Genomic DNA, 26065 nt, shown 5'->3' on the forward strand with positions numbered 1-26065 from the left:
GGTCCCCAGGTGATTGTTTTGTGGAGCTCCAGCTGAGAATCACTGCTCTGTGGGTCACATCTTCTCCAGCATTGAGTATAATGCTGCTGAAGCGCCCTAGCAAACAGACCAGAAACCATACCCTTCTCATTTGGCAAGTTGGAATTCGAGGGTTAAAATGGCAAATTACAGTCCAATGGCACCAGTTGCCAAATACCTGCAGGCAAATAAAAGTCAAAGATAATCCTCCTAAGGCAGTAAATGGCTGGAATCCATGGTTGTGGTCTGCAAAAAACCCTTGTCAGAAGAAGTTACTTTTATCTCACACAATCTTTTGGCTGACAGGACCATCAAGAATCACCCGATTTACACTCTTATCTCTAGGCATGTCAAGGCAGAACATGCAGCCCAGAAACGAGAAGCAAAAACAAACCAAAAACCCCTACTACCTTCAAGTATTTTATAAAGACACCTTAAGATTTCCTTAAATATTTTAAAGAGATGCTCATACTTAGGTATGCTATTTAACCCAATTGTTAATCACGAGCTGTTTATTCTAAGGAGCTACAATAGGAGTTCCCAGTCTGCCTGTCGTCTCACTACAGTTCTGTATTCTCACATCCCTTATCTGAATGTCTCTCATTTCATTTACCAAATCTGTTGGTTGTAATTGGTTTCAATGCCAGGTCTGTGGTGAACTCCAGGGCTGAAGAGAGCCAAAACAGCTTTCAGCTGCAAAAAAATCACTTACTACTTGATATTATTGAATTTGAACGTATCACTACGAAGTCATCTTGCAGTTATAGACTTCCTTTTCCTAGCAGGGCATGTATCTGGTAGGAACTGAGCATCTCCTCACACCTGGAGGAGAGGCTTTCTGCTCCAAATTCATTCAGAAGGTGTTGTGGGCTGTCTGACTCTCCAAAACCAAGTAATAATAAAAATGTTCAATGAAGGTACACAATCTCTCTTTTTCGAAGGTATTCTGAGGAATCCTCCTTTGTGTGAAAGCATGTGTCCTAAAATATACATAGCATTTAGCCTCATTCACATCTTTCAAATTGCCCTTTGAGTTACTATAGGGCTCATGACTTGCTCTATTTTCTGTGGCCTAAAATCGACCAAACTGAAAGCAACAGCTGTATTTTTGTTTTGTTCAAGGTTTCTTGAAGTGTGACATGGTCTTTGCCCCCAGACGTGCCAACAATGTTCTTGAGAGACAGGCTTGCAAGGGTTGCATGTTAAGGTTCTATGTCATTAGTAAAGACACTGGGTACTCAAGAGGGTTCAGGAAGTAATCACAGGGGTCTGAAGTCTAGAAAGACTTCATAAAAGAGAGGGAGACTCGAGCTGGCCCTAAAAGTAAGAAAAATAAACAGGGAGAAGGATGGCCTTCTAGGAGGGGAAAAGAAATTCATTAGGGCTGTGGACTTCTCCCTTCTGGAATTATATTAATAAAATATCCTTCTCTAAAACAACTTGGAAGAAATAATCAAACCAAGTTTCCTGGGCATTTTGGGTCCTATGGAAAGAAAACTGGTAACCAATGGTACTAAACGAGATGGCTACTAGAAGTTATTGGCTATAAGGTGCAAGATACAGGAATGACGTTAGAAATTCATTCACAAAAAAAGTTTTATTGCTCCTGACAACCTCTGACAAAGTGGAAAATTACCTAAATGTTAGATATTACTAGATCACATTTCTATGAATATTAAGACTCTCAAAGCCCAGAGATTCTTTTTTTTTTTTTTCAGTATGTGGGCCTCTCACTGTCGTGGCCTCTCCCATTGCAGAGCACAAGCTCCGGACGCGCAGGCTCAGCGGCCATGGCTCACGGGCCCAGCTGCTCCGCGGCATGTGGGATCTTCCCGGACCGGGCCACGAACCCGTGTCCCCTGCATCAGCAAGCGGACTCTCAACCACTGCGCCACCAGGGAAGCCCGCCCAGAGATTCTTAATCCAAAAACGTAACATGGACCCAGAAACTCTCTTTTAGGCACAATGTTGACACACTGAGTAGTTCCCACTGTGCTTGGTTTTTCCACAAAATTAAACTAACCCTCACTGGGTTTTCCAATGGCTTCTTCCCAGAGTTTTCAGAATAAACATTCTGGGCTATTTGGTCTACAGAGGGCAGGTCTATACACTGAAGGAGGAAAGTGGGGGTGATGGAAGGAGTTGAGCTCCTTCAGGTTCCAATCTCCACCAAAGATTTAAAAGCTAAAAGCAAAAGAGAAAATATCAACTTAATAAAAGGAAAATCAAACTGCCAAGATTTATTTAACTTTCTCTTTCACAGAAAATACAAGTATGTAATGTAAACACTGACATGTGAAATAAAGTACAAGGATCAGGAAGACAAATGAATTGAACAATACTCTTGCTTCAACACTGCAGTGCTTCCTGATTTCACTTGCAGCATGAATCTCACGGTTAAATAGATTATATACTGGAAAAATTAAAGGCAACATTCATTTAGATTTATCAAAACACCAGAGAGCCTCTGAAATCCAACAATGCTATATGGAAGTCAGATCTTTCTTTTGCAAAAATATTACAGCTGAGCACATGTCCATTTATCTGTTTACCCAAGGCATTTAATGTAGGAGCCTAAGAATGAATTAATACATGAGCTTAATATGCCTGTGGAGGCAAAGATTAAACTGTGCCTCTTTTCGCTCTTCAGAGAAAATAAAATTAACCAAATTTAAAGCAGAGCTGCCCAACACTGGCCAGAAGACAGCACAATCACAGTGAATTCTTATTTCAATAAATCCTACAAAATGCAAAACACAATAAAGGATTTCCATTTGTGCTTTGCCCAAATGGTCAATCTGGATCTAATGCTGCAGAATTACATGGGGTTTGGAAGGTTCTTTCCCAGAACTCCAAACTAGAAAAAATGACCCAAATAAATGGTTGGGATCAAGAACCACCTTGATTTAAAACAGAGAATCAGTTTCTAAACTTGAATTCAGTAATAAAGAGTGTGGGCTTCACTTTAATGTTATAATCTCAAGAGATTAAAATGAGTGGTCTTTCTTATCAGATGACACCTACCAGTTGACAGGTATACTTTGATAGCAGATGCTACTACACAGGCTGGTTCAGTAATAGGACTCAGTGTTGTGAGATCTGGGGTTCAGACAAGGCTGCTTAAGATCCAGAGATCAGAGAGCCCTGGGACTGCCAATACACCCAACTCCCTCGCTCAGCTCTGCAATCAAAGCTTATTACCAATAAGCTGTAGACCTTCATTCATTCCCAGATAGTCAACAATCTTTGGAGAAAAACGTACCTGAGATACTTTATCCTTACAGTGAGCAAAGCGGTCAGCTCATGCTGAACACTGATTCTCTGGAGGAGAAATGCTACTCTCACCAAGTGTTTTGAAACTCTCTTCCCAGGCAAAGCTAACCTCCCTGTATTGCTGAGGTGGAGATGTTCTGTGGTTTTGTTTTTGTGGTACGCGGGCCTCTCACTGTTGTGGCCTCTCCCGTTGCGGAGCACAGGCTCCGGACGCGCAGGCTCAGCAGCCACAGCCCACTGGCCCAGCCGTTCCGCGGCATGTGGGATCTTCCTGGACCGGGGCACGAACCCATGTCCCCTGCATCAGCAAGCGGACTCTCAACCACTGCGCCACCAGGGAAGCCCAGGTGGAGATGTTTTAACGCGTTTATATATCATGTGAAAAACACCTTCACAACAAAAGACATTCATTTTTATATCCCTTACCTATCGAATTTGGCAGAGTGTTCTGCAATTTACTGTGCTCTCACTAAAGATATTCATAGAACAGAGCAAACTGAAATCAGGTTTTAAAAGGGATAGCAACTGATATTCCCAAGGAATACCTAGATTGATCATGACCTTTTTTGTGCTACATTACAGTAAGTTCTTGCTTAGAAGGCTTTTTTTTTTTTTAACATGCAACATGATAAAATGGATCAGTACTGTACCACTTTGATTAGAAAAAAACCACTCACCATGGACCTCCATTACTGTACCTTCTCATTTACCTTGGCAAAAAAAAGAGCTCTAGCCACTGTGAAGGACAGTGCACTATTACTGCAGGTATGGCAAGATCTTTCACTAGAAATTCTCTATCCCATAGTCAGACCACATGTGCCAATATCTGCCTTGGGAAACAGTAATCAAGTATTGAAAATTAAATACAAAAATCCTTAAAGCAGCAAGTGGGACCCCAGTTTATCTTCACTCTCCCGTTATCATTGTTCATGCTATCTAGACCTACTGACTCACAATTCTTCAACCCCTCCCCAGATATTCCTTTAGAGGGGATCCGAATGAGGACTCTTCATATGGTAACTAGCCATTTCTTCCCTTGTCACTTCTCCTCTCTTGGGATCAGTTCCTACTGAAAATCCCTTCTCTTTGAAAAATGAAAGATGGAAACTCTGAAAAATGAATGCATCCTATTTGCAGATACTAGACACAATCACCCTTAGGGAAATAAGGCACTATAAAGTGACCCCAGATTGACTATAGGAATGGAACTGGTATTGGATCCTGTGTGGCTGCAAAGGTGCTTGACTTCCAAACATGAGCACTACTTTCCTGCCACAGGCCAGGCTGCATCCCGGAGTACCGCTATGATGGTCTAACCAATAGGCAGACTGGAGGCTCCAAAGAACTCACAGAAACACAGATAAAATTCTTCCTTAAAATAGAAAGTTACGTTATCAATTAGGTCTCTGGCCAACCTCATCATTCTTTCAAGTAATGTTCTCATAGTCAAGTGAGGAGTAGGGACGAGCACTGGATGAGAAGTTAGGCAACCCAGGTTCTGGTCCTAGCGCTACTACTTATTGGCTGTGTGGCCTTGGGCAAGTCACCTTACCTCCCCCTGCCCCCTGCCCCCTAGTCTCAGTTTCTTCATCTGTAAAATGGGGATAAAACCACTTGCTTTGTCTACCTCACGTCATGACTGTGAGGATCGAATGAGATAATGTGAAAGTGCTTTGTAAACTATGAAATACTGTGTGTAAAAGCAAAGTAAAGTATATACTTATGTTTTAATTAAGTCCTTATCATTGCCTACTTGACTAGAGGTGCCCCATGCAGGATGTGCTTTGCAATAGACATACTCAAAAACAGGTGCCATGAATATACACTGGTCTTTTTCACTAGGGCTGTTTAAAAAAGGGAGATTCTTAATTTCCTCAGAAATGGCCTCAGAATAAATTACTTTAAAATGTGATGTCATCCAAATCTACCAACTGGTAGAGTTAATTTTCTCCACGTATGTCCTGTACAGTTATAGTCTGGTCTGTTGATACCTTTATACAGGGAAGTCTTGAATTCAAGAAACAGCATGCTAAAGCTTAAAAAACAAACAAACAAAAACCCAAACCCATATAGTTATAGTTTGTTGTAAAGGAAATAAGATGAAAGCAAGAGGCATCCTATGTAATGAAATTAAGCCACAGTTCCTCAACTGGTTGCATTTTTCCTGAGATACCTCCAGGGTAGGGTCCTGGTCCTGTGACGTGCTTTAGAAAAGCTTAGTCTTGCCGGAGGTGAAAAGGACGTGTACGTTGGCAATTAGGCTGTGCTCATTTTCAGCACTAGGATTGGAAGGAGGTCGTCTGCTAGGAGCTGCCAAAGAGCTTTGGTGGAGAAGCTCATACGGCCCAAGGGAGGCTAGTTCTTGGATGCCAAGCCAGAGTGTGTGGAACAGCTCAACACAGCCATCCAGTCCCGGGATTTTCAATTCTTCCTGAAAGTTGGTTCTACTCTTCTCCGGTCTAGTAAATAATTGAACAGAAGAAAAACAATGAGATGTGGAGCAATGTATCTACCCGGACTTTAGGGCCTTTCTCCACCTAGCTGCACAAAGTGTACATGCAGAACAGAGACACACATTAAGAAGTGAATGTGATTGACTCTGACAAGCCCAAAGAGCCCAGATTCCAGTATTCTTGTCAGACGGCTTTTATTACAAACGTTACAAACGATGACTTGGAGGGAGTCCTGTCAGTGGAATTACCAGTTAACAGGATGGTTGTCCTTTGGGGCCACAGGCATGGTGCTAACCTCCACTTTTCTTCCTGATTTGCTTTCCTTTCCGGGGTTTGAGGATGGTGTAGTTTGCATACACTGTATACTGATCTGACAGGAAGGGAACATAGAATGCCCGCAACAACTTTGAAGATCTGAAAAACAAGAGAAAAAAGAAAAGACAGAATTTTATCATTTGAGAGGATTTACTAATGTATTGAAAATGATTAAAGGAAATAAAGTGCTATGGTGAGGATATTTTATACAAGCAGCACAGAAAAGTCTGTTATTTAGCTACTAGATCTTGATGAAAGACTTAAGCAAGACCAAGTACCTTCTTACCTGCACCCAAATGATAGCCTCTCTATTAAGCCACAGGATATCCTTCAGAATAGCTCTAGGTCTGCACTTTGCATTAGAATTTGCCATAGAAAAATTCCAATTCAATCAAAGGACTGCTATTACAGAAATAAATTCTTAATACCTCAAAGGTTTCTGTACCTAAAAAACTGTAGAGATGCCAAAATGCTCAAATGATCCTGACTCTGGCTCTAAGTTTTCCTAGAGAGCTGGAGAAAACTGTGTTCTGGGCTTCCTGTGAGTACCGTTCTGGCAATTCTTAAGTCAAAGAGAGAATCTTTTTACTTTTTGCTAAAATATAGATAAGAACAGCTAAAAACCTGAATTTCTCACAAGTTTCTAAAGAATGTGAAAAATACCTCACATTTATTGAATACCTATTATTGAACAGGCACTGGTGCTTATACTTTTAAGGATATTATTTAATCCATCTGATAACCCTATGAGGAAAGTGATATTATCCCTATTTTATAGATAGGAAAATGAGACTTACATAGATTAAGTAACTTGATCAGGGTTACAAAGTAAGTGATAAAGCCCTCATTCAAATCCAGATTTGATTTCAGGTTCTGCACTCTTACCACTCTGGTTTATCCTGCATCCCAGGAACAGGCTAACAGGATTCATCACTTACTAGAAAAAGCGGCAGTGATAGTTTTAAATTCTATACGAAGTATTACTTCTTGACTATGGTTTCTGAGTCTAAAAACCAAAAGTTGGCCCTGAAACCGCCAACCTAAATAAGGTAGCTGAAGGATGTTCCACTGCCAGTCCTTTTCCAGACTCTCAACTTGTAAATGTCATGTCAACGTGGCATTTGTACTGGCAGCCTACCCCTGAGTTTGGCAGACTCCTGCAATGCCTGCACACAATGATATCGTGCTTGGCATACACACCTCTTAGAGATTCTCCCCAACTGGGATGCTGGCAGTGCTCTGTGCTCTACAGAGATGCACTTCACTTCAACAGCTAACAGCTCAAGGGCTTTGATAGAGAAAAGAGGCTTAGAAGAGAGACACATGAGATAAAGCAGGGCTCCTGCAAACAAAATGAACAGGAGGAGGAAGCACCTACCTCAGTCAAAAAGAAGTTAATTTATTCTTTCTGTCCGTGCTGCACAGATAAGGGGAAGGTCAGAACAGAAAGTTGTAAGCTGGAGCAAACTCTTGCAGGCTTCAGTGTAGAAAAGAAAGGCTAAACCGAATTAAACGTTATTTCCATTCCAGTTGACTCCACACTAAAAGCTTCACTAATACAGTCAGTATATATTTCCGGTCAACTCAGTCCTTGGTATAACATTAGGTCCATTGGGCCCAATTTTACTTTCTTTTTGGAACTATTCCTTACTACTTGGAAGGATTGTTATTTCATAATTTTATTCTTCTTAGAGTCTTCCAAACAACAAAGGGAAATTATACTTACTATCAAAAATAAAGTAAAACTCATTCTATCTTGTAACTACCATATGGGTCCAGCACAAGCTTTTATAAATTTAAGCTATATTACTGAATCTTAGTGGTCTTTTTTTTTTCCCTACATCTTGGATTATTTACAACTGTGCTTTAAAAAAAAGACAAATGGTAAGAGAAAGGAAGAGTGATGAAATCCCCAAAAAGGATGATGCAAAAGTGATTCAATTATATTATCCTTCAATTTTCTCACTGCACTGTCCAAAGTATGCATCATCTTTCAATAAGGTGCAAAAGACTTGAGACACTATCTTTGTAGTCTGCACTTAGCTTTAATTGAGCACAGCTGAGAGTTCAGAATTTTAAAATTTTCTGTCCCTAATGCCAATGAGAAGAACATTGACAGAGGAAGACATTTCACAATTAGACAAATCAGAAGATGAATGCAAAGAGACAAATTGCAGCACTTAAGACTCTAATGATGATGGTAACATTTATCATAAAGGCAAAATTTCACACTATGAGTCTTTAGATGACCACATACTAGACAAATTTTCTAACTCAAGAAGTGATGAGTGAACAGTATATTTCTAAGAACAAAAAGGAAATAGGTGTTCTCATTCAGTTAGTCATTCAACAGGAAGGACTTTGGAGGGATTCAGAATGAGCCTCCCCAAAGCATACAGCTAGCGTGCAGATTATTTTGAGTTGAAGATAAGGCCCAAGAGACACAGGAAGAACTTTCTACCTCCCCCTTAACTACCTAAAAGAATCTAGGTAGGGAAGCTGGCTCAGAGAGAGAGGTATTACCAGAGATAATTTTTTATCTGAATGACATATCTGTGTGGCAGGGAAAACATCTGCCCTTCTTACTGTCCTGTGAATGACCCTCCTCCCCTCCAAAGCCCCAGGCCTCTATCCTGTTCCTTAGCTCAGGATGGCATATAAGCCTCAAATGCCTGAGGCTTGTCTTTGGGTCTCTTATTTTTATGGGGCTCCTGTACATATGAAATTAAATTGGTTTTTCTCTTGTAAATCTATCTTACGTCAATTTGATTATTAGGCCAAACAAAAGAACCTAGAAGGGTAGAAGGAAAAGTTTTGCTCCCCTACGACTTCATCATGCAATATTTTGCAACAAGAACTTGGACTATCCTGTTACGCTAAAAGGGCATATGACTACATTCTTTTATCTTTTATGGGGTCTGTGTGCCAAATTCTATTTGATACAGTTCATGAGTGGACAAATGTTGAGGGCAGGTTAATATATGAAAGTGACTAGAAGGATACAGATAATAAAGAAATAAAAAATTCAAAGAATTGATCATTTTGATTGATGTTTATAAATCTAAAGATGAAAGTGTTTAAATTATGGAGCAAAGAAGATAGCTGTCTTCAACAAAATTACGAGCCATTTAAGGTTTCAAAAAATTCTTCAAGTTTTGCATTTTGATAATACAAATGCAGGAAGAACCAGAAGTAACAAGCTAGAACCTATTAGAGATGTATCTGAAGTCTGGAACCAGTATTTTCAAGATGTATATATTCCAGGTTCATGAATGACAGTTGATGAGTATTTAGTTGAGTTCAGAGGTGCCCATTTCAGGTATGTATATTCAAAACCAGGAGAATATGGAATAAAGATTGGGATTGCCACATTTATATTATTATTAAAATTTCAAATGAAGATTTTTAAACTGTCCTTTCATTATTCTTATAAGTTATTTTTAAAATAACTAAAATATATGAAAACAAACAGGGTCTATTGGGCCAAGACAGCAAATGGTGATGGTTATTTTTAGGCTGATAGGTCATGCCAAGGAGTTCGTTCTAAAAGATCATTTCAGAAAACTATCTTGGGCTATACATGGGACATAATCATCATCAAAAATACTGACCTCCCTAAAATGGAAGAAGGGCCACTATGCTTTACTGCTGAGTGCAAAAGGCAAGCTGAAACAAAGGTAAAAAAATAGAAGGGATTGGGACAAAATATTTACCATACATTAACAGAGGAAGAGTACCTAGAATATATAAAGTATTCCTGCATTCACTAAGACAAACAACTCAAAAGGAAAAAATGACAAAGGACATAAACAGAGAAAAGAAATGTAAATGGCCAATAACCATATGAAATAATGTCCAATTTTACTAGTAACTGGGGAAATGTAAATCTAGATACAATTTTTCAATAATCAGGTTTGCAAAAGTTGAAAAGTCTGACAGTATCAAACACTGGCGAGAAATTAGGAAATTGATATTGCCAGTAAAAGTGGAAACCTGCAAGAGCCGTTTGGAAAGGCAATTTTAACAATACCAATTAAAACAAAAATTATGCAGTCCCTATGACATAGCAGATGATTTTTATTTTGTACTTTGCACCATACTACTTTTTATTAACAACCTCCTTTGTTTTCCATTTGTTACATAGAAAATTTCAAATATATACAAAAGTACGTGAAATATGTTACTTGTAATAATTTTTAAAAACCAGTAGACAAAGTTTTAAATAAAGGAAACCTCAAATCCTTAAAATGAACAAACAAAAAAAACCCCTATGTGCTTACTGTGTGTAGAGCTTTGTGTGCTAGCCCTGAAGCCTCTGTTCTCAAAGAGCTAATAATCTATCGTTGGAAGAAACAGAATATGAACGATGTAACCATAATGTAGCATACACTAAATATTAAATAGCTGATACAGAAGTTCAAAGTGATAATACACATATTCAGAAGACAGAACAAACACTGAGGGTTGCATAGGTGTGGAAGAAGCATTTACTATACATTATTCCATTTTGTCCATCCAACATTCCAAGGTACACTAGGCAAAAAAAAGCAACTTGCCCATCCATAACCAAATCTATAGGCAACTCAGGTTAAATGCTCTGTCCACTCAGCAACAACTGGAGAATGGCTTGAATAAAATCCAAACTCTAATGATCTACAAAGCCGTAGGAGATCTAGCCCTCACTTACCTGTCTCACCTCACCTTGTGCCATTTTCTTCCTTGCCCACTACACTCTCACCACACCAGCCTCCTTTCAAGTTCCTCAAAATTACAAGTTCTTTCCTACTCTCAATGAGGATTTCAAAGTCCCACTGAATGTGTGGTTTGCAATAACCATCTTGCTAAGGACAAGCATGTGTTTGTCCCAAGAGACCCAAGAAGCACTGGGATTCTCCCATGCTTCCTCAGTGTACAAGCATAAGAAATTTGGCATCAAATTCTAGATAATGTGTTCAGGAAGCAAGGAGGCATTTCTAATTAAGCCTGAACACAAAACTATATAAGAAGTGGGAACTAAATGTAAGGAGAAGTTAAGTAAAATTTATCATCAGTGCTTCGTACTGGAAAAATCCTTACTAGAAGATGAACCTTCTTTTCTCTTGCAGATTTTGCTTGTGATTTTTAATAGCATTGTCTGTCTTTAACACCTAAAGCCACTAATTTCTTCCAGTGGATGAAGTGAGTAAACAATCAACACATACACTTCTGAGCTGGGAAGGGAAGATTCTGTGATTTTTTTTTTTAAACCAAAAGACGAAGTTGACGTGAATCCTTCATTTCTAATACTATAGCTGCTGTTCTAGATTAATTTCTTTCCCATCAGTAGCTTTAATATGTTAAGCATGACTAAGGCCTTTCAAATTGTTATATTGTACGATTGCTGGAAGAAGGGAAATCAAATTGGTTATTTGCCTTTGTGAAAGAAAAGAGCACTGGAATAACATGCATGTGCACACATTCAGACATGGGGAAACAAAGATCAGACTGAATCACAAATTAGAACAAAACTAACGCTGATCAAAACTCATACAACGTCCGTAATAATGTGAAATGCCGAAGTATTGCCCTAGGGAAGCACAGGTAGCATAATTGAGGGAGACGCAAAATATGTGCCTCTATCGTGGACACTGAAGTACTTCCCCTCCCAGTGAGAAAGTCACTCAGGCAATTCAAGGATGAAACAGACGTGAACAAAGCAATTGCCTGAATAGCATAATTAGCTGATAGCTCAGAATGTTTTCTAATTCAATTACCAGCCCTACTTATCAGGGCTGGGGAGCACTCTGCTGTGGAGATTTCAATCTGCTCTTGCTGACGTCAGTGGAAGACTGGCTGCTGGCCCCTGATGTCACCAGTTCAACAGACACAATGGAAATGCTGGGTCAATTTTTCGTTTTAAAAAGAAAACGTCCTAGTACTCAGGTTTTCTCTTTTATTTTTATCTCTCTCTCTCTCTCTCCATCCATCCATCCATCCATCCATCCATCCATCCATCCATCCATCCAAACATTACTATCCGTGTAAACCTGTAGTCTGAGCTCACTGCCAGTTCTCTTTCTTTTTAAAGTTAGTTCCCTCTCTTTTTGTCTTTGTCTCTTGTTCTCTCTCGCACTTAGTTCACAGTTCAGTGACAGACTTCCACAACCCTCAGAACAGAACTGGCCTTTCAGAGAAATCATCAGTTCTGAAGAGAGTCTCAGAATTCCCTCAAGACTTAATCTTAGTCACAGTCAGTCTTTGGTCTCCTATTAAGCCGTTTAAGAACTGCTCAAAAAGCTGATATGCAGCAAAAATGTGGCTGGTCTTTAATATTCTCTAATAGGAAATGGGGTGGGAGACATTACTCTCATGGTAAGTAAGACAGAGGTGACATTTATCCCTTCTCCAAAATAAAGAAATGGACACAGGAGTTACATGCTATATGTTAATTCTCCCCTAGAATATCAGTCCCTTGAAGACAGAACTTTACCTGTCTAACTGCTGTACTCCAGCTTTTAGAACAGTGCCACAGAAAGTGCTCAATAAATATCCTGTGAATGAATGAATGACTACACCCTGACTCTTAAATCACAGCAACTAGTTTATCTCCCTCGCTTCTGGCAATATTCATCATCTACAAGGAAAATGAAATATCAAAAATATGAAGCTCTTCGTTCTCGTCTCTTCTCAACCAATTCAGTCCTAAAGTCATCAGATGGGGCAGAGCAAAGTAGGAGTCTTCAGTGTGCACGTGGGGAGGGGGAAGCTGCAGTGGCCATTGGGATCTCAGAGCACAAGTGAGATGTGGAGGGCATCCATATCACAGCAAAGAGAATATATATATATATATATATTATTTTTTTTTTTTTTTGCGGTACGCGGGCCTCTCACCGTTGTGGCCTCTCCCGTTGCAGAGCACAGGCTCCGGACGCGCAGGTCCAGTGGCCATGGCTCACGGGCCCAGCCGCTCCGCGGCATGTGGGATCCTCCCGGACCGGGGCACGAACCCGCGTCCCCTGCATCGGCAGGCGGACTCTCAACCACTGCGCCACCAGGGAAGCCCGAGAATATATTTTTTTCCCCAAAAAGTTTTAATCTTTTTTTGGTGGGGAGGGAGGCTTCACACATCAAGGATTTAAAAAACAAAATCTGGTAAAAGTAGATGAGAAACACCTGTAGGACACACCTGTACAACACAAATGGCCTAAATGTCAGTAAAAAAGTAGCCAGGGGAACCGACAGTGACTGAAGGAAGAGGAAGAGGAGAGACAAGAGACAAAACCACAGAGAATGCCGAAGACTCTGACAAAGTGGAAAAACGCATTCAAATCCATTTTAAAGCATTGTGCTGGCCGTACAAAGCATTTCTGCAGACCTGCATTTCTCAGTCTTTGCTAGGGCTTCATGGAGCTGATCAGATTACTCTCACACTCCATGTTTCGTATCATCTTCTGGTTCCTATTTCCTTTATTGCCTCGTTTTCCTCCCCTCCAGCCTCTCACTTTATGCCCCAGCAACACAGAACTACTTGCACCCTCCCATTTCTTACCTAGCAAAGAGCACGTTAATGCAAAAGGTCAAGAAACCTCTCCAGGGACTTCCCTGGTGGTGCAGTGGTTGAGAATCCGCCTGCCAATGCAGGGGACACGGGTTCGAGCCCTGGTCCGGGAAGATCCCACATGCCGCAGAGCAACTAAGCCCGTGTGCCACAACTACTGAGCCTGTGCTCTAGAGCCCACGCACCACAACTACTGAGCCTGTGCGCCACAACTACTGAAGCCCGTGTGCCCTAGAGCCCATCTGCCACAACTAAGCCCACACGCTGCAAATACTGAAGCCTGCGCACCGTAGGGCCCACATGCTGCAACTACTGAAGCCCAGGTGCCTAGAGCCTGTGCTCCGCAACAAGAGGAGCCACCGCAATGAGAAACCTATGCACAGCAACGAAGACCAAACACGGCAGAAAGGAAGGAAGGAAGGAAGGAAGGGAGGGAGGGAGGGAGGGGGAGAGAGAGGGAGGGAGGGGGAGAGAGAGGGAGGGAGGGGGAGAGAGAGGGAGGGAGGGGGAGAGAGAGGAAGGGAGGAAGAGAGGAAGGGAGGAAGGGAGGGAGGAGGGAGGGAGGGAGGGAGGGAGGGAGGGAGGGAGGGAGGGAGGAAGGAAGGAAGAAACCTCTCCAGGTTTCAGTTTCCACAAAATTTACTAAATCATCATTACCCATGTGACCAGAATGACACTGTTTTCAGTGGGCATGTCCACAGACCCTTGAGCATTCAATGAATACATTCACAGTTTTGACTGTTTGATCCACAACTCCAAAGATCCACACTGTGGATGACCTGGAAGTTTGCTAAGGAACAAACGAATCGCATCACCGCAAGACTGGTGTATGGAGTGAATCATTTCACTGCTTTGTGGCCTTGGCCAATCATCTGACATAACAGCATAAGCTCTTGACCAGTCACCTTTCACCAATATTCAGAATGGGAGAATTGAGAAAGAATTGGTATTAAGCAAGCGGTCATTGTCTGACCTTCAGTCCCACCAAGGTTGATGGAGAAATGCTCTTGACCAGCCTTTTTCCATCTGATAGCTACTTAGATGTGAAGGTATTACATGCTCCATCCACCATTCCTGTGGAGAAGACACTAAACAGTGTTCAAGAAGGTTTCTGTCCCTACTCTTTGGACCCTCATTTGAGCTACTTCTCTGTGACAGACAGTAAGTAGCACTGGAGGTCACAACAGGTAGATGATTCCGGCAAGTTTTAGAGAGAGGAGATAATGAGTATACTTTAAAATAACTCAACAATCTTTTCTCTTCTTTTTTAGCTTAAAAAAACAATTTATTATTTCTCCCAAATCTGTGGCTGACTGACAGGTTTTCTGTTTCACTGGGCTTTGGCCGGAATGTTCATGGCCAGCCATGGGCTGCAAGTTCAGCTAGATCTACAGGCCTTCAGTCCTCCTTTATGTGGGCTCCTCTCTCCACACAGCCTTTGGATTTCCTTAAGAGGTGGTACCTGGGTCCAAAGAAGGAGCAATCCAGGAGACAGGAAATAGAAGCCAATCAGCTACTCCACAATCTTTATTTTATCAAATAAGAGCATGAGAAACTTCTGAAGAAATTCTTATTTCACCTTTTTTTTCCTTCTTGCTTTGACATAAATCCAGTTTTAAGAGCATGAAATACATCAAATAATTGATAAACATTTTCTGAGACCCTAATATGTGCTAGGAGTTGTGAGATTCAACAAGAGATGTTGTTCTAACTCACGAGAAATCTAGAACAAACACCTCTCATGATGCCAGCTGCTTGGTCTAAGCTAGCTAAACGTGGTGGCAGCTCTAAGACACTGTATGTATATACTCTTCAAGCCTGAGAGGCTCTATAGCATGGACTTGGAGAACAGACAGTGTCTTTCTGGAGAACTAACTTGACAACAATGGAAAGCAGACTCTCTGAGCTTCAGAACAACAAAATGATAATGATTAAGTTGAAGAATAAAATGAGCAAAACACCAGTGTGTTCTGAAGCCAAATCTAGCCTGAGGTAGTAGTCCTGCCAGACAAAGGGTCTCAGGAGAGCATCTGGGGAGAAGAAAAAAAGGACAGCCCCCGAACTGGTAAAGAAACAGAAAGTATAAGAGAATAATAAGGTGATAAAGAATTACAAAAGTACAGAAACTCCGATCGCTTCTTCCTTCCAGTTTCTCAGTACTCTTGGCAGAGATGAAGGGGCTGAGGGCACCACTGTGGTTGACGCGCAGGGAAAAGACAAGAGCACTTCAATCGCTGCTTGGGAGGGAGAACTAATTCCACCCAAAGGATCTGAATGCCATCGGAAGCATGTCAAACTGTTGGCCTAAAGCCAAATTCCGCCAGGGAGTGTAGCCTCCCTTTCTACCTGGGTAGCAAGAAGCTGCAGATGGAAACAGCCTGCTGGACTATTTTGGGCGCCATAGGTCTCTTCTGCAAGAAATCTCCTTCAAAACAAACTCTTTTTCAAAAATTATCTAATTCGGATAAAGAACAGCATCAAGAGCTGTGATGTTTTTAAAGCACGTCCATAAATTCTTACACCCTCCCCATCAATACGGGAAGTCTAATTCCTTTCCCCCTTGAACATGGGCTATTGGAATGCCTTGCTTTCAATGAACAGAATGATGTGGGAGTGATACTGTGTGAATTCCAAGGCTAGGTCATAAAAAACTATACAGCTCTTGAGATCCTAGCTCCTGAGAGCCAGCCACCATCCTGAGAGGAAGCACAGGCCACATGGAGAAGCCACTTGTAGGTGTTTTCGCCAACAGCCCCAGCTGAGAGCTAACCAATAGCCAGCATCAACGGCTAGACATGTGGGAAAGCCTCTGAGATGCCTCCAGTCCCCACCACCATCTGATGGCCAATGTATAAGAATCCGGAGTAGCTGAAGAACTGCCTAGCTGAGCCCAGTCAGTCCACAGACCCATGAGAGAAAACAATAATAAATAACTGTTGTCCTTTTATACCATTAAGTTTGGGATGACTTGTTACACAGCAATAACTGGAACAAGAGTTCCCAATTAATCTTCACTTTACAGTGGTTTTCCAGTGGTCTTCTTATCTTCCAGAAATAAACTGTTCTGCTTATGCTGGGGTTAGGGCTGGGGACACAATGGCTGCCATGAACTAGACTACGACACAGAACCAAAATGGATACAGGTGCCACGTACTCTTTAGGCCTCACAGCTGCTGGATTCACTTCTTGGATGTTAAAAGGAGAGTAATAGTCTCAGTAAGAAGAACCTACATGAGAATCCTGTGCTGGGCAGTGAAGGGACACAAGCTGCAGATGCTATCACCACAATCCCCACCTGGCTCTATGGAAATCCTCTGACTAGAAAAGGCCCTCTCCTACCATACTAGCTGAAGGTGTGAAGTTCTAACTCTCTGCTTGCATCTACCTGTAACCATAAATTTGGCAGGGCTTTGAAATCCTGTCCTATTTAAGTCTCCCCAAATTATCTCACATCCTTAGTCAGGCAAAGCCTAAAATCCAGCTGGATGAGGCTAACATGCTCCAAAATGGGGAAGAAGAAAATATCACAATCCAAAAACCAAAGGCGAAAGCAAAGCAAGCAAAACAAAAGGGACCTATAATGAAGGAGGAAAGAGTGGGTGGCAAGTGGCTGTGCGAAGCACTGGCAGGGCCTCCCAATTTGTTTCTAAAGCTACAAACAGGCTCTGTTGCTCAGGAGGCCAACTCCAACATCCTGGAGAGGCATTTCCCACCAGACTCCCTCAGCCAAATATTCTCACCACACTTAGAAAGGAACCCACCGTTGAGCTGGCAAGTTATTCCAACAGTCTCCCTTCACTCCTCTCTGGGGAATCTCAAAGTAAGCATTACATCCACCCACTTGTCCAGCTTTTTTACACAAGTAGCCATTATACCATGTTTCAAAGAAAGAAAAAAAAATCCTCTCATTTTAGAAACTTTGTTGTATGAGATGTCCACAGAGTAACGAATGTGTCTTGTTTAAAAAGTGGTATTTCACCTAGTTTAGCCCCCATATCTTGGAAGTTTGATAAACCTTTCTAATATTAGCCAGACACAGACATAGCAAACTCAGGGAGAGGAAGCTGCAGCTCTGGTACCAGCTATGTGCAAGGGGAGACAAGAAGATGGTTATCAAGATCTTATGCCCGGATCTTCTCTCAAACTAATGGGATCTGGGGTCTCCAGTCCTTTGATAAAGCAGAGAAGAAGCCTAACAGGAAAAGAATGGATGGGCATCTGGGCTGCTATTCTCCCAGACGGGCTAACAACATTCAGCCCTATTTGTGAGTCCTTCTCCAATAGGCCAACAGTAAGGGCCTTGCTTATCTTCCAACAAGTTCAACAGAAAACACGCCTCTTCACATATTCATAGGTATACAGAATTCCTAAATTTGCACCAGTCACAATATTGTCCTAATAAGTTTAGGTTGCTTCCCCCTGGGGCTGAGTCTCCATTGGCATACACTCAGAGTATAATTTTTTTTTTTTTTTTTTTTTTTTTGCGGTACGTGGGCCTCTCACTGTCGTGGCCTCTCCCGTTGCGGAGCACAGGCTCCGGATGCGCAGGCTCAGTGGCCATGGCTCACGGGCCCAGCTGCTCGGCAGCATGTGGGATCTTCCCGGACCGGGGCACGAACCCGTGTCCCCTGCATCGGCAGCCGGACTCTCAACCACTGCGCCACCAGGGAAGCCCCAGAGTACAATTTTTTTATGTGCTGGTACTGTCTTCAAACTAGACTCATCGCTTCCCTTTCAGAGAGCTAAGACCCAATCCACGCTACAGCACCAAGAAAGGTCCACAGATTATCAAATAAGTAAGCTATGGGCAAATCCACATGGTAAATATGGACTGTGGGGCAAAGGAACTACATCTATGTGCTCCATTCTCCCATCCTGCTTTTTGGAATAAGCTCTTGTATCCTGGCCACATTACAACAGGATGACCACCTATCTCAATTCGCCCAGGGCAGGGCCCCTTTCACTTTTAAAAGTGTTCTGATTTGGATGATATATTGCGGATCACTTTAACTAAAAGCAAATTTAAATCAAAGAGGTAAATTAAACTTTTCTTTTTTGCTTTTTTTTTTTGGGCCGTGCCTCGTAGCTTGTGGGATCTTAGTTCCCCAACTGGGATCGAACCTGGGCCATGGCAGTGAAAGCGCCGAGTCCTAACCACTGGACCGCCAGGGAATTCCCTAAACTTTTCTTTATGGACCCTCAGGCCCCTCATCCAACAGGCTTCTTTTTATTTTTATACCTGTGCTCATGCTTTCTTCTCCTTGAGTTACAGACGTGATTCTACCCTCTTTATCACTGGTACAAATCCTCTTTTTCCTTTAAGCCTCAGCTCAAGCACCACCTCCTTCAGGAAACCTTCACAGGCTACAGGAGGTTAGTACACTCTTAACCTCCACAGTTCTAGCACACAATCTGGCACCATCTATGGTCTTTCAAGGTGTTTTTGTATATGTAACTACAAAAGCTGTAAATTATTCAAGGATAAAAATCTGTGTCTAATTGCTTCTCTTATACCCCTTAAATAATCTAACTCTGTGACAAGGACATAATAGCTATTCAATAAATATTTTCTGATTTCCAAACCTGCTTAACCAGCTGGCTTCAGGACATAAGAGAAGACTCCAGGGACGTCCTGCTGCTGACTCCTTCTCTCCCAGCACCCTGTACTCTTCTCTTAAAGTACTTAACATGGGTTGTAATTCCAGATTGATCTGTATGGTTATTTGTTTAATGCCAGCCTCCCCATTATACTGTAGGGTCCAAGAGGACAGGGAATTTGTGTGTTCTGTTCACCACCATATACTTAAGCTCCATCACAGTTCCTAACAGTGTTCAAAAAATATCTGCTGATTAGATGGATGTCATTTAGATACACAGACAGATAGATGGATAAAGGAAGAAAGAAAAAATGAACTCAAAGTGAACCCTAAAGACAGCAGATTTAAATTTTAGGGACTTACACAGATGTAGAAAACAAACTTATGGTTACCAAGGGAGAAAGGGGGTAGTGGAGAGATGGATTGGGAGATTTAGGATTGACATATATACACTACTATATATAAAATAGATAACTAATAAGGACTTACTTTACATTTGGTACTGTATATATGTCAATGCTACTCTCACTTCGCCCCAGCTTACCCTTACCCTGCCCCGTGTCCTCAAGTCCATTCTCTATGTCTGCGTCTTTATTCCTGTCTGGGCCCTAGGTTCATCAGAGCCATTTTTTTTGATTCCATATATATGTGTTAGCATATGGTATTTGTTTTTCTCTTTCTGACTTACTTCACTCTGTATGACAGACTCGAGGTCCATGCACCTAACTACAAATAAGTGAATTTCGTTTCTTTTTATGGCTGAGTAATATTCCATTGTATATATGTGCCACATCTTCTTTATCCATTCATCTGTCGACGGACACTTAGGGTTGCTCCCATGTCCTGGCTACTGTAAATAATGCTGCAATGAACAGTGTGGTATATATCTGTTTTTGGATTATGGTTTCCTCAGGGTGCTAGTGGGAAGCAGCTGCATAGCACAGGGAGATCAGCTCGGTGCTTTGTGACCACCTTAGAGGGGTGGGATAGGCAAGGTGGGAGGGAGGCTCAAGAGGGAGGAGATATGGGGAAATATGTATACGTATAGCTGATTCACTTTGTTATACAGTAGAAACTGACACAACATTGTAAAGCAATTATACTCCAATAAAGATGTTTAAAAAAAAAAAAGAACCTACTGTACAGCACAGGTAACTCTACTCAATGCTCTCTGTAATGACCTGTATGGGAATAGAATCTAAAAAAGAGTGGATATAACTGATTCACTTTGCTGTACAGCAGAAAATAACACAACACTGTAAATCAACCATACCCCAATAAAAATTAATTTAATTTAATTAACACAATAAAATGAAAAAAAAAAACCTGGAAAAAATTTTAGGGGCTTCAACATTTGAGAAACTAACCTGCTTACATTTCTAAAAAGATCATGTGGTGGTACGTCACAGGCTTATGAAAACCTCCTTTCCTCAGGAAGAGCTAAATAATAAATAGGTAGGCCTGCAGCCCCACCTGATCTAGGGTCTAAGACATGAGTGACTATTACATGTGGATAGTACCATTCTCTCTCCTTGTTATATAAATAGCTAAAGTACAAAAACCATTGTTTCAAGAAGACAGAGGAAACATTAACAGCCCCATTCAATAGGCTCAAAGGCATTCCAGGGTCAATCTCCCAAGAGCCTTTCATATGCACCACCTCAGAGTGGTATCCCTGAGGCCCACAGCCTCTGACAGTACAGTCCAGCTTGACTGGCCCCAAGTCAGCAACAGGAGATGTCACAGTGCTGACAGTTACAAATTGCTGTGGCAGATGGGGCTGTAGGATCCTGCTGTTCTTGCAGTTAGGTCAGTATATACTAGGAAATGCTGAGGAAGAGAAATGTAAAGAAAATCAGCATAACTTTGGAACTTCAGGCAGCCTGCTAATTAACTGGAAGGCCTGACATTTATATAATACTTTAGAATTTAAAAACACTTTCATATTTCAGCTCTCATTTAATCCTTACAACATTCCCATAAAGTATGTAAAATATTATTATCTCTGTTTTCCCATAAAGTATGTAAAATATTATCTCTGTTTTACTGATATGGAAATTTGGGAATAGAGAAGAGCAACCAGCAAGTAACCAGGATTAAATGCACATGTCTTCTGACCCCATGCTCTTTTCACTATACTTTGCATACCTTCAAGTAACTGTACCTTTGCAGTTCTTAAACCAACTGATTTCTTTCTTTTCTCAGCATTTGGTCATGAAAAGAATTCCAGTTTAGGGGAAATTAGTACAATTTATGGGAAACTGAAAATCTGTGAAGGCATTCCCCAATAGCCTTCTCCTTCCCTCCACCTACAATAGAGGTGTGCTCAGTGGGCAAATGGGAAATGAAGCTGCACCAGGGACCCACAGGAGAACAGGACGTACAAGAGAACAGGACGTACAAGGAGATAAGCTTAGGGTCTCATCCCTCTAGCAAGTGCTGCTCAACTTGTGAAAGCTTCTGGTTAGGGACCAACCCAGCCACAGAAAGCAAACAATAAAATGATTAGTACTTCACTGCTAACAGAGCAAAGGAAAAACTTTAAAAGCTTGATACAGTTCACTGGGGAAAGTTGCAGGCTTCTGGGATCTAAACTTTGGCCTGATCTTTCTCTGCAAAAATGTGCCTCCTGAGTCCATCCATCCTTTGCAGCTGAGTTCACTCTCTCGTCACCCCTCATCTAGTCAAGCAGAATAGCCTCCCAACTTGTCTGTATGCCTCCAACGTTGCCTCCCTTCATCCACCTCCCATACTTAGCACCAGTGTGACCTTCAGATGTCACCTCCTCTTGGAGTCTTCCTTAGTCCCTCTCACCATAGCCTCCTGGAACTAACCCCTCCCTCTGATGCCCCACCAGCACCTCTCTGAACTACGGTGTACCTCCCCAAGTAAACTATAAACTCCCAGGGCAGCCATCTCGCCTGCACACAGTCTACATAGTCTTACATGTAGAAGACGTTCAACAAACGTTTATCAAACTGAGCCAGTCATGCTCTATTTCTGCCCTTAAAATCTAGCTTGTTAGGGAAGCAGGATGTTCAGTGAGGAGCAGTGAGTAGCACCCCTGGGAAAGGCCCTCATATTTCATGGTCTCCCACTGTGTCCACTGCTCCCTCTGGCTGAGGAGACGGCTGAACACAGAGGGCCCTAGAGGAGTGATGCTCAAGCACATCACTGTGTGACTGTGTGGTCATCTCTGGTCACCCTCTGCTCACCACAAGGCAGATGGGAAGGTGACCAACACCTTCTGCTCTTCCCTCAAAAGATTTCCAGTTCTCCAGTGAGAAGCATACAAGCAGCAGGCTTCTTTGCCTTGAATGGGCTCTCAGTTCATGTCTACCAGCTGTGGTGCCTGTGTGCTACCAAAAGGGGAAATGGGAAGATGAGGAACCTCACTTCAATCCTTCAAAACCAAAAGGAAAACAAATTTGCCTCAAAAATACTCCCTTGCCCCATTTGCTATAAACAGAGTTTATTCTGTGACCAAGGTACTGCTGGTCAGTATTTGTGAACCACTAAGTTTCCCTTTGTTAACAGGAAGGTTGTTTGGGATCTACTGAGCCTCCAGGGCTGGAGATATTTTCAGGCCCAGATCTCACGTCATCATAGTTTTCTTAACTCAAAAATGAAGGCACAATAGCGACCTGCCCCCCAAATACTATATCAAACAAGTCAGGCACCAAAGAATATGTGTGATGCAGAGAACTTCATACCTTCACTCCTGCTTGAAAGAGAATTTCAAGCTCTCTCCTACTACTGCCCTGATTCTGACAATTTTTTGAATATCAGGCCATGATCCTACCACCTGTCATGGTCTTCCACTCCCTCAGTGCCCTCCCCGCTCCCTCCCTACCCACTTAAGGCCATGATCAAACACTGACCTTTTCTATTGTTTTCTTTGTGTCTATTTCATTTATTTCTACTCTTACCTTTATGATTTCTTTCCTTCTACTAACTTTGGGCTTTGTTTGTTCTTCTTTCTCTAGTTGCTTTAGGTTGTAAGGTTTCGTTGTTTGAGATTTTTCTTGTTTCCTGAGGTAAAACTGTATTGCTATAAACTTCCCTCTTAGAACTGCTTTTGCTACATGCCATAGGTTTTTCTATCGTCGTGCTTTCATTTTCATTTGGTATCTAGGTTTTTCTTTTCTTTTTTTTTTTTTTTTTTTTTGCGGTATGCGGGCCTCTCACTGTTGTGGCCTCTCCCATCGTGGAGCACAGGTTCCGGACGCACAGGCTCAGCGGCCATGGCTCACAGGCACAGCCGCTCCACGGCATGCGGGATCTTCCCGGACCGGGGCACGAACCCGTGTCCCCTGCATCGGCAGGCGGACTCTCAACCACTGCACCACCAGGGAAGCCTTATCTAGATATTTTCTGATTTCCTCTTTGATTTCTTCAGTGATCCACTGGCTGCTGGATTGGCTGTATATTGTTAAGCTTCCAAGTGTTCGTGTTTTTTTAGTTTTTGCCTTGTCATTGACTTCTAATCTCATAGCGTTTGGTCAGAAAAGATGCTTGATATGATTTTAATTTTCTTAAATTTACCAAGTCTCACTTTGTGGCCCAGCATGTGATCAATCCTGGAGAGTGTTCCATGTGCACTTGAAAAGAATGTGTATTCTGCTGCTTTTGGATGGATGCTCTATAAATATCAATTAAATCCATCTGGTCCATTGATGAAAGTAGGGTGTTAAAGTCCCCCACTATTGGGCTTCCCTGGTGGCGCAGTGGTTGAGAGTCCGCCTGCCGATGCAGGGGACGCGGGTTCGTGCCCCGGTCCTGGAAGATCCCACATGCCTCGGAGCGGCTGGGCCCGTGAGCCATGGCCGCTGAGCCTGCGCGTCCAGAGCCTGTGCTCCGCAACGGGAGAGGCCACAACAGTGAGAGGCCCGCGTATCGCAAAAAAAAAAAAAAAAAAAAAAAAAAAAGTCCCCCACTATTATTGTGTTACTGTTGATTTCTCCCTTTAATGTTGTTAGCATTTGCCTTATATATTGAGTGCTCCTACACTGGGAGCATATATAGTTACAATTGTTATATCTTCTTTTTGGACTGATCCCTTGATCATTATGTAGTGTTCCTTGTCTGATATGAATATTGTTACTCCAGCTTTCCTTTGATTTCCATTTGCATGGAATACATTTTTCCATCCTCTCACTTTTGGTATGTGTCCCTTGATTTGAAGTGGGTCTCCTGTAGACAGCATACATACAGGTCTTGTTTTTGTATCCATTCAGCCAGTCTGTGTCTTTTGGTTGGAGCATTTAATCCATTCACGTGTAAGGTAATTATTGACATGTATGTTCTTATTGCCATTTTGTTAACTGTTTTGGATTTGTTTTGTAGGTCTTTGTTTCTTCCCTTCCTCTTTTGTTCTCTTCTCTTCTGATTTTATGACTAACTTTACTGTTGTGTTTAGATCCCTTTTTCTGTTTTGCGTGTGTATCCATTGTACATTTTTGGTGTGTGGTTACCATGAGGTTTTGGTATAGCAGTGTAATGTTTTAAGTTGCTGGTCTTTTAATATCAAACGCATTTCCAGTATCTTGCATTTGTGCTCTCCTCACAACTGCTGGCTTTCATATATTTGTGTGCAGATGATTTCTTAACTTTACTGTATGTCTGCCTTTACCGGTAAGCTTTTCCATTTGTAATTTTCTTGTCTCTAGTTGTGGCCTTTGTTTTCCGCCTAGAGAAGTTCCTCTAGCATTTGTTGTAAAGCTGGTCTGGTGGTGCTGAATTCTCTTAGCTTTTGCTTGTCTATAAACCTTTTGATTTCTCCACTGAATCTGAATGAGAGCCTTGCTGGGAAGAGTATTCTTGATTGTAGGTTCTTCCCTTTCATCACTTTAAACATACCGTGCCACTCCCTTCTGGCCTGCAGAGTTTCTGCTGAGAAATCAGCTGATAACCTTATGGGAGTTCCCTTGTGCGTTATTTGTTGCTTTTCCCTTGTTGCTTTTAATATTTTTTCTTTGTCTTTAATTTTTGTCAGTTTGATTAATATGTGTCTCAGCGTGTTCCTCCTTGTGTTTATCCTGCCTGGGACTCTCCGCACTTCCTGGACTTCGATGATTGTTTCCTTTCCCATGTTAAGAAAGTTTTCAGCTATTATCTCTTTAAATATTTTCTCAGACCCTTTCTTTTTCTCTTCTCCTTCTGGGACCCCTATAATGCGAATGCTGGTGCATTTAATGTTGTCCCAGAGGTCTCTTAGGCTGTCTTCATTTCTTTTCAGTCCTTTTTCTTTATTCTGTTCCATGGCAGTGATTTCCACCATTCTGTCTTCCAGGTCACTTAACCGTTCTTCTGCCTCAGCTACTCTGCCACTGATTCCTTCTAGTGTATTTTTCATTTCAATTATTGTATTGTTCATCTCTGTTTGTTTGTTCTTTAGTTCTTCTAGGTCTTTGTGAAACATTTCTTGTATCTTCTCAATCTGTGCCTCCATTATTTTTCCAAGATCTTGGATCATCTTTACTATCATTACTCTGAATCCTTTTTCAGGTAGATTGCCTATCTCCACTTTACTTAGTTGTTCTTCTAGGGTTTTATCTTGTTCCTTCATCTGGGACATATTCCTCTGCCATCTTATTTTGTCTAACTTTCTGTGATTGTGGTTTCTGTTCTGCAGGCTGCAGCACTGTATTTCTTCTTGCTTCTGCTGGCTGCCCCCTGGTGGATGAGGCTGTCTAAGAGGCTTGTGCAGTCTTCCTGGTGGGAGGGACTGGGTGCATAGTGCTGGGTCTTGTCCGTCTGGTGGGCAGGGCCATGTCTGGGAGGTGTGTTTATTATCGGGCAGCTGTTTATTCAGGAAGACTTTAAGGGACTTCTCTGGCGCTCCAGTGGTTAAGACTTCACTTTCCAATGAA

At 41.9% G+C, this 26065-nt stretch overlaps 1 protein-coding gene across 5 annotated transcripts in view; it reads right to left on the reverse strand.

Annotated features, from left to right (window-relative positions):
* Positions 1 to 2232: 2232 nt before the first annotated feature.
* Positions 2233 to 26065, reverse strand: part of ALG9 (ALG9 alpha-1,2-mannosyltransferase) — a 92374-nt gene continuing 68541 nt past the window's right edge. For 4 of the 5 annotated variants that reach the window (XM_089915530.1, XM_022561548.3, XM_022561553.3 and 1 more), the window contains 2 exons: positions 6040 to 6158; positions 2233 to 5750 (listed from right to left, as the gene is read on the reverse strand). In XM_089915530.1, the coding sequence (XP_089771656.1) occupies positions 5713 to 5750; positions 6040 to 6158 (157 nt within the window). In that variant the 3' untranslated portion in view covers positions 2233 to 5712. Of the gene's footprint in view, positions 5751 to 5992; positions 6159 to 26065 lie in introns of all 5 variants that reach the window. The other variant, XM_022561549.3, reaches the window with a different exon arrangement.

The sequence above is a fragment of the Delphinapterus leucas genome, chromosome 7 (genome assembly GCF_059928025.1).
Source record: "Delphinapterus leucas isolate spDelLeu-1000000601 "Yukka" chromosome 7, BTC_Dleu_Yukka2, whole genome shotgun sequence".
Lineage (NCBI taxonomy): Eukaryota > Metazoa > Chordata > Mammalia > Artiodactyla > Monodontidae > Delphinapterus > Delphinapterus leucas.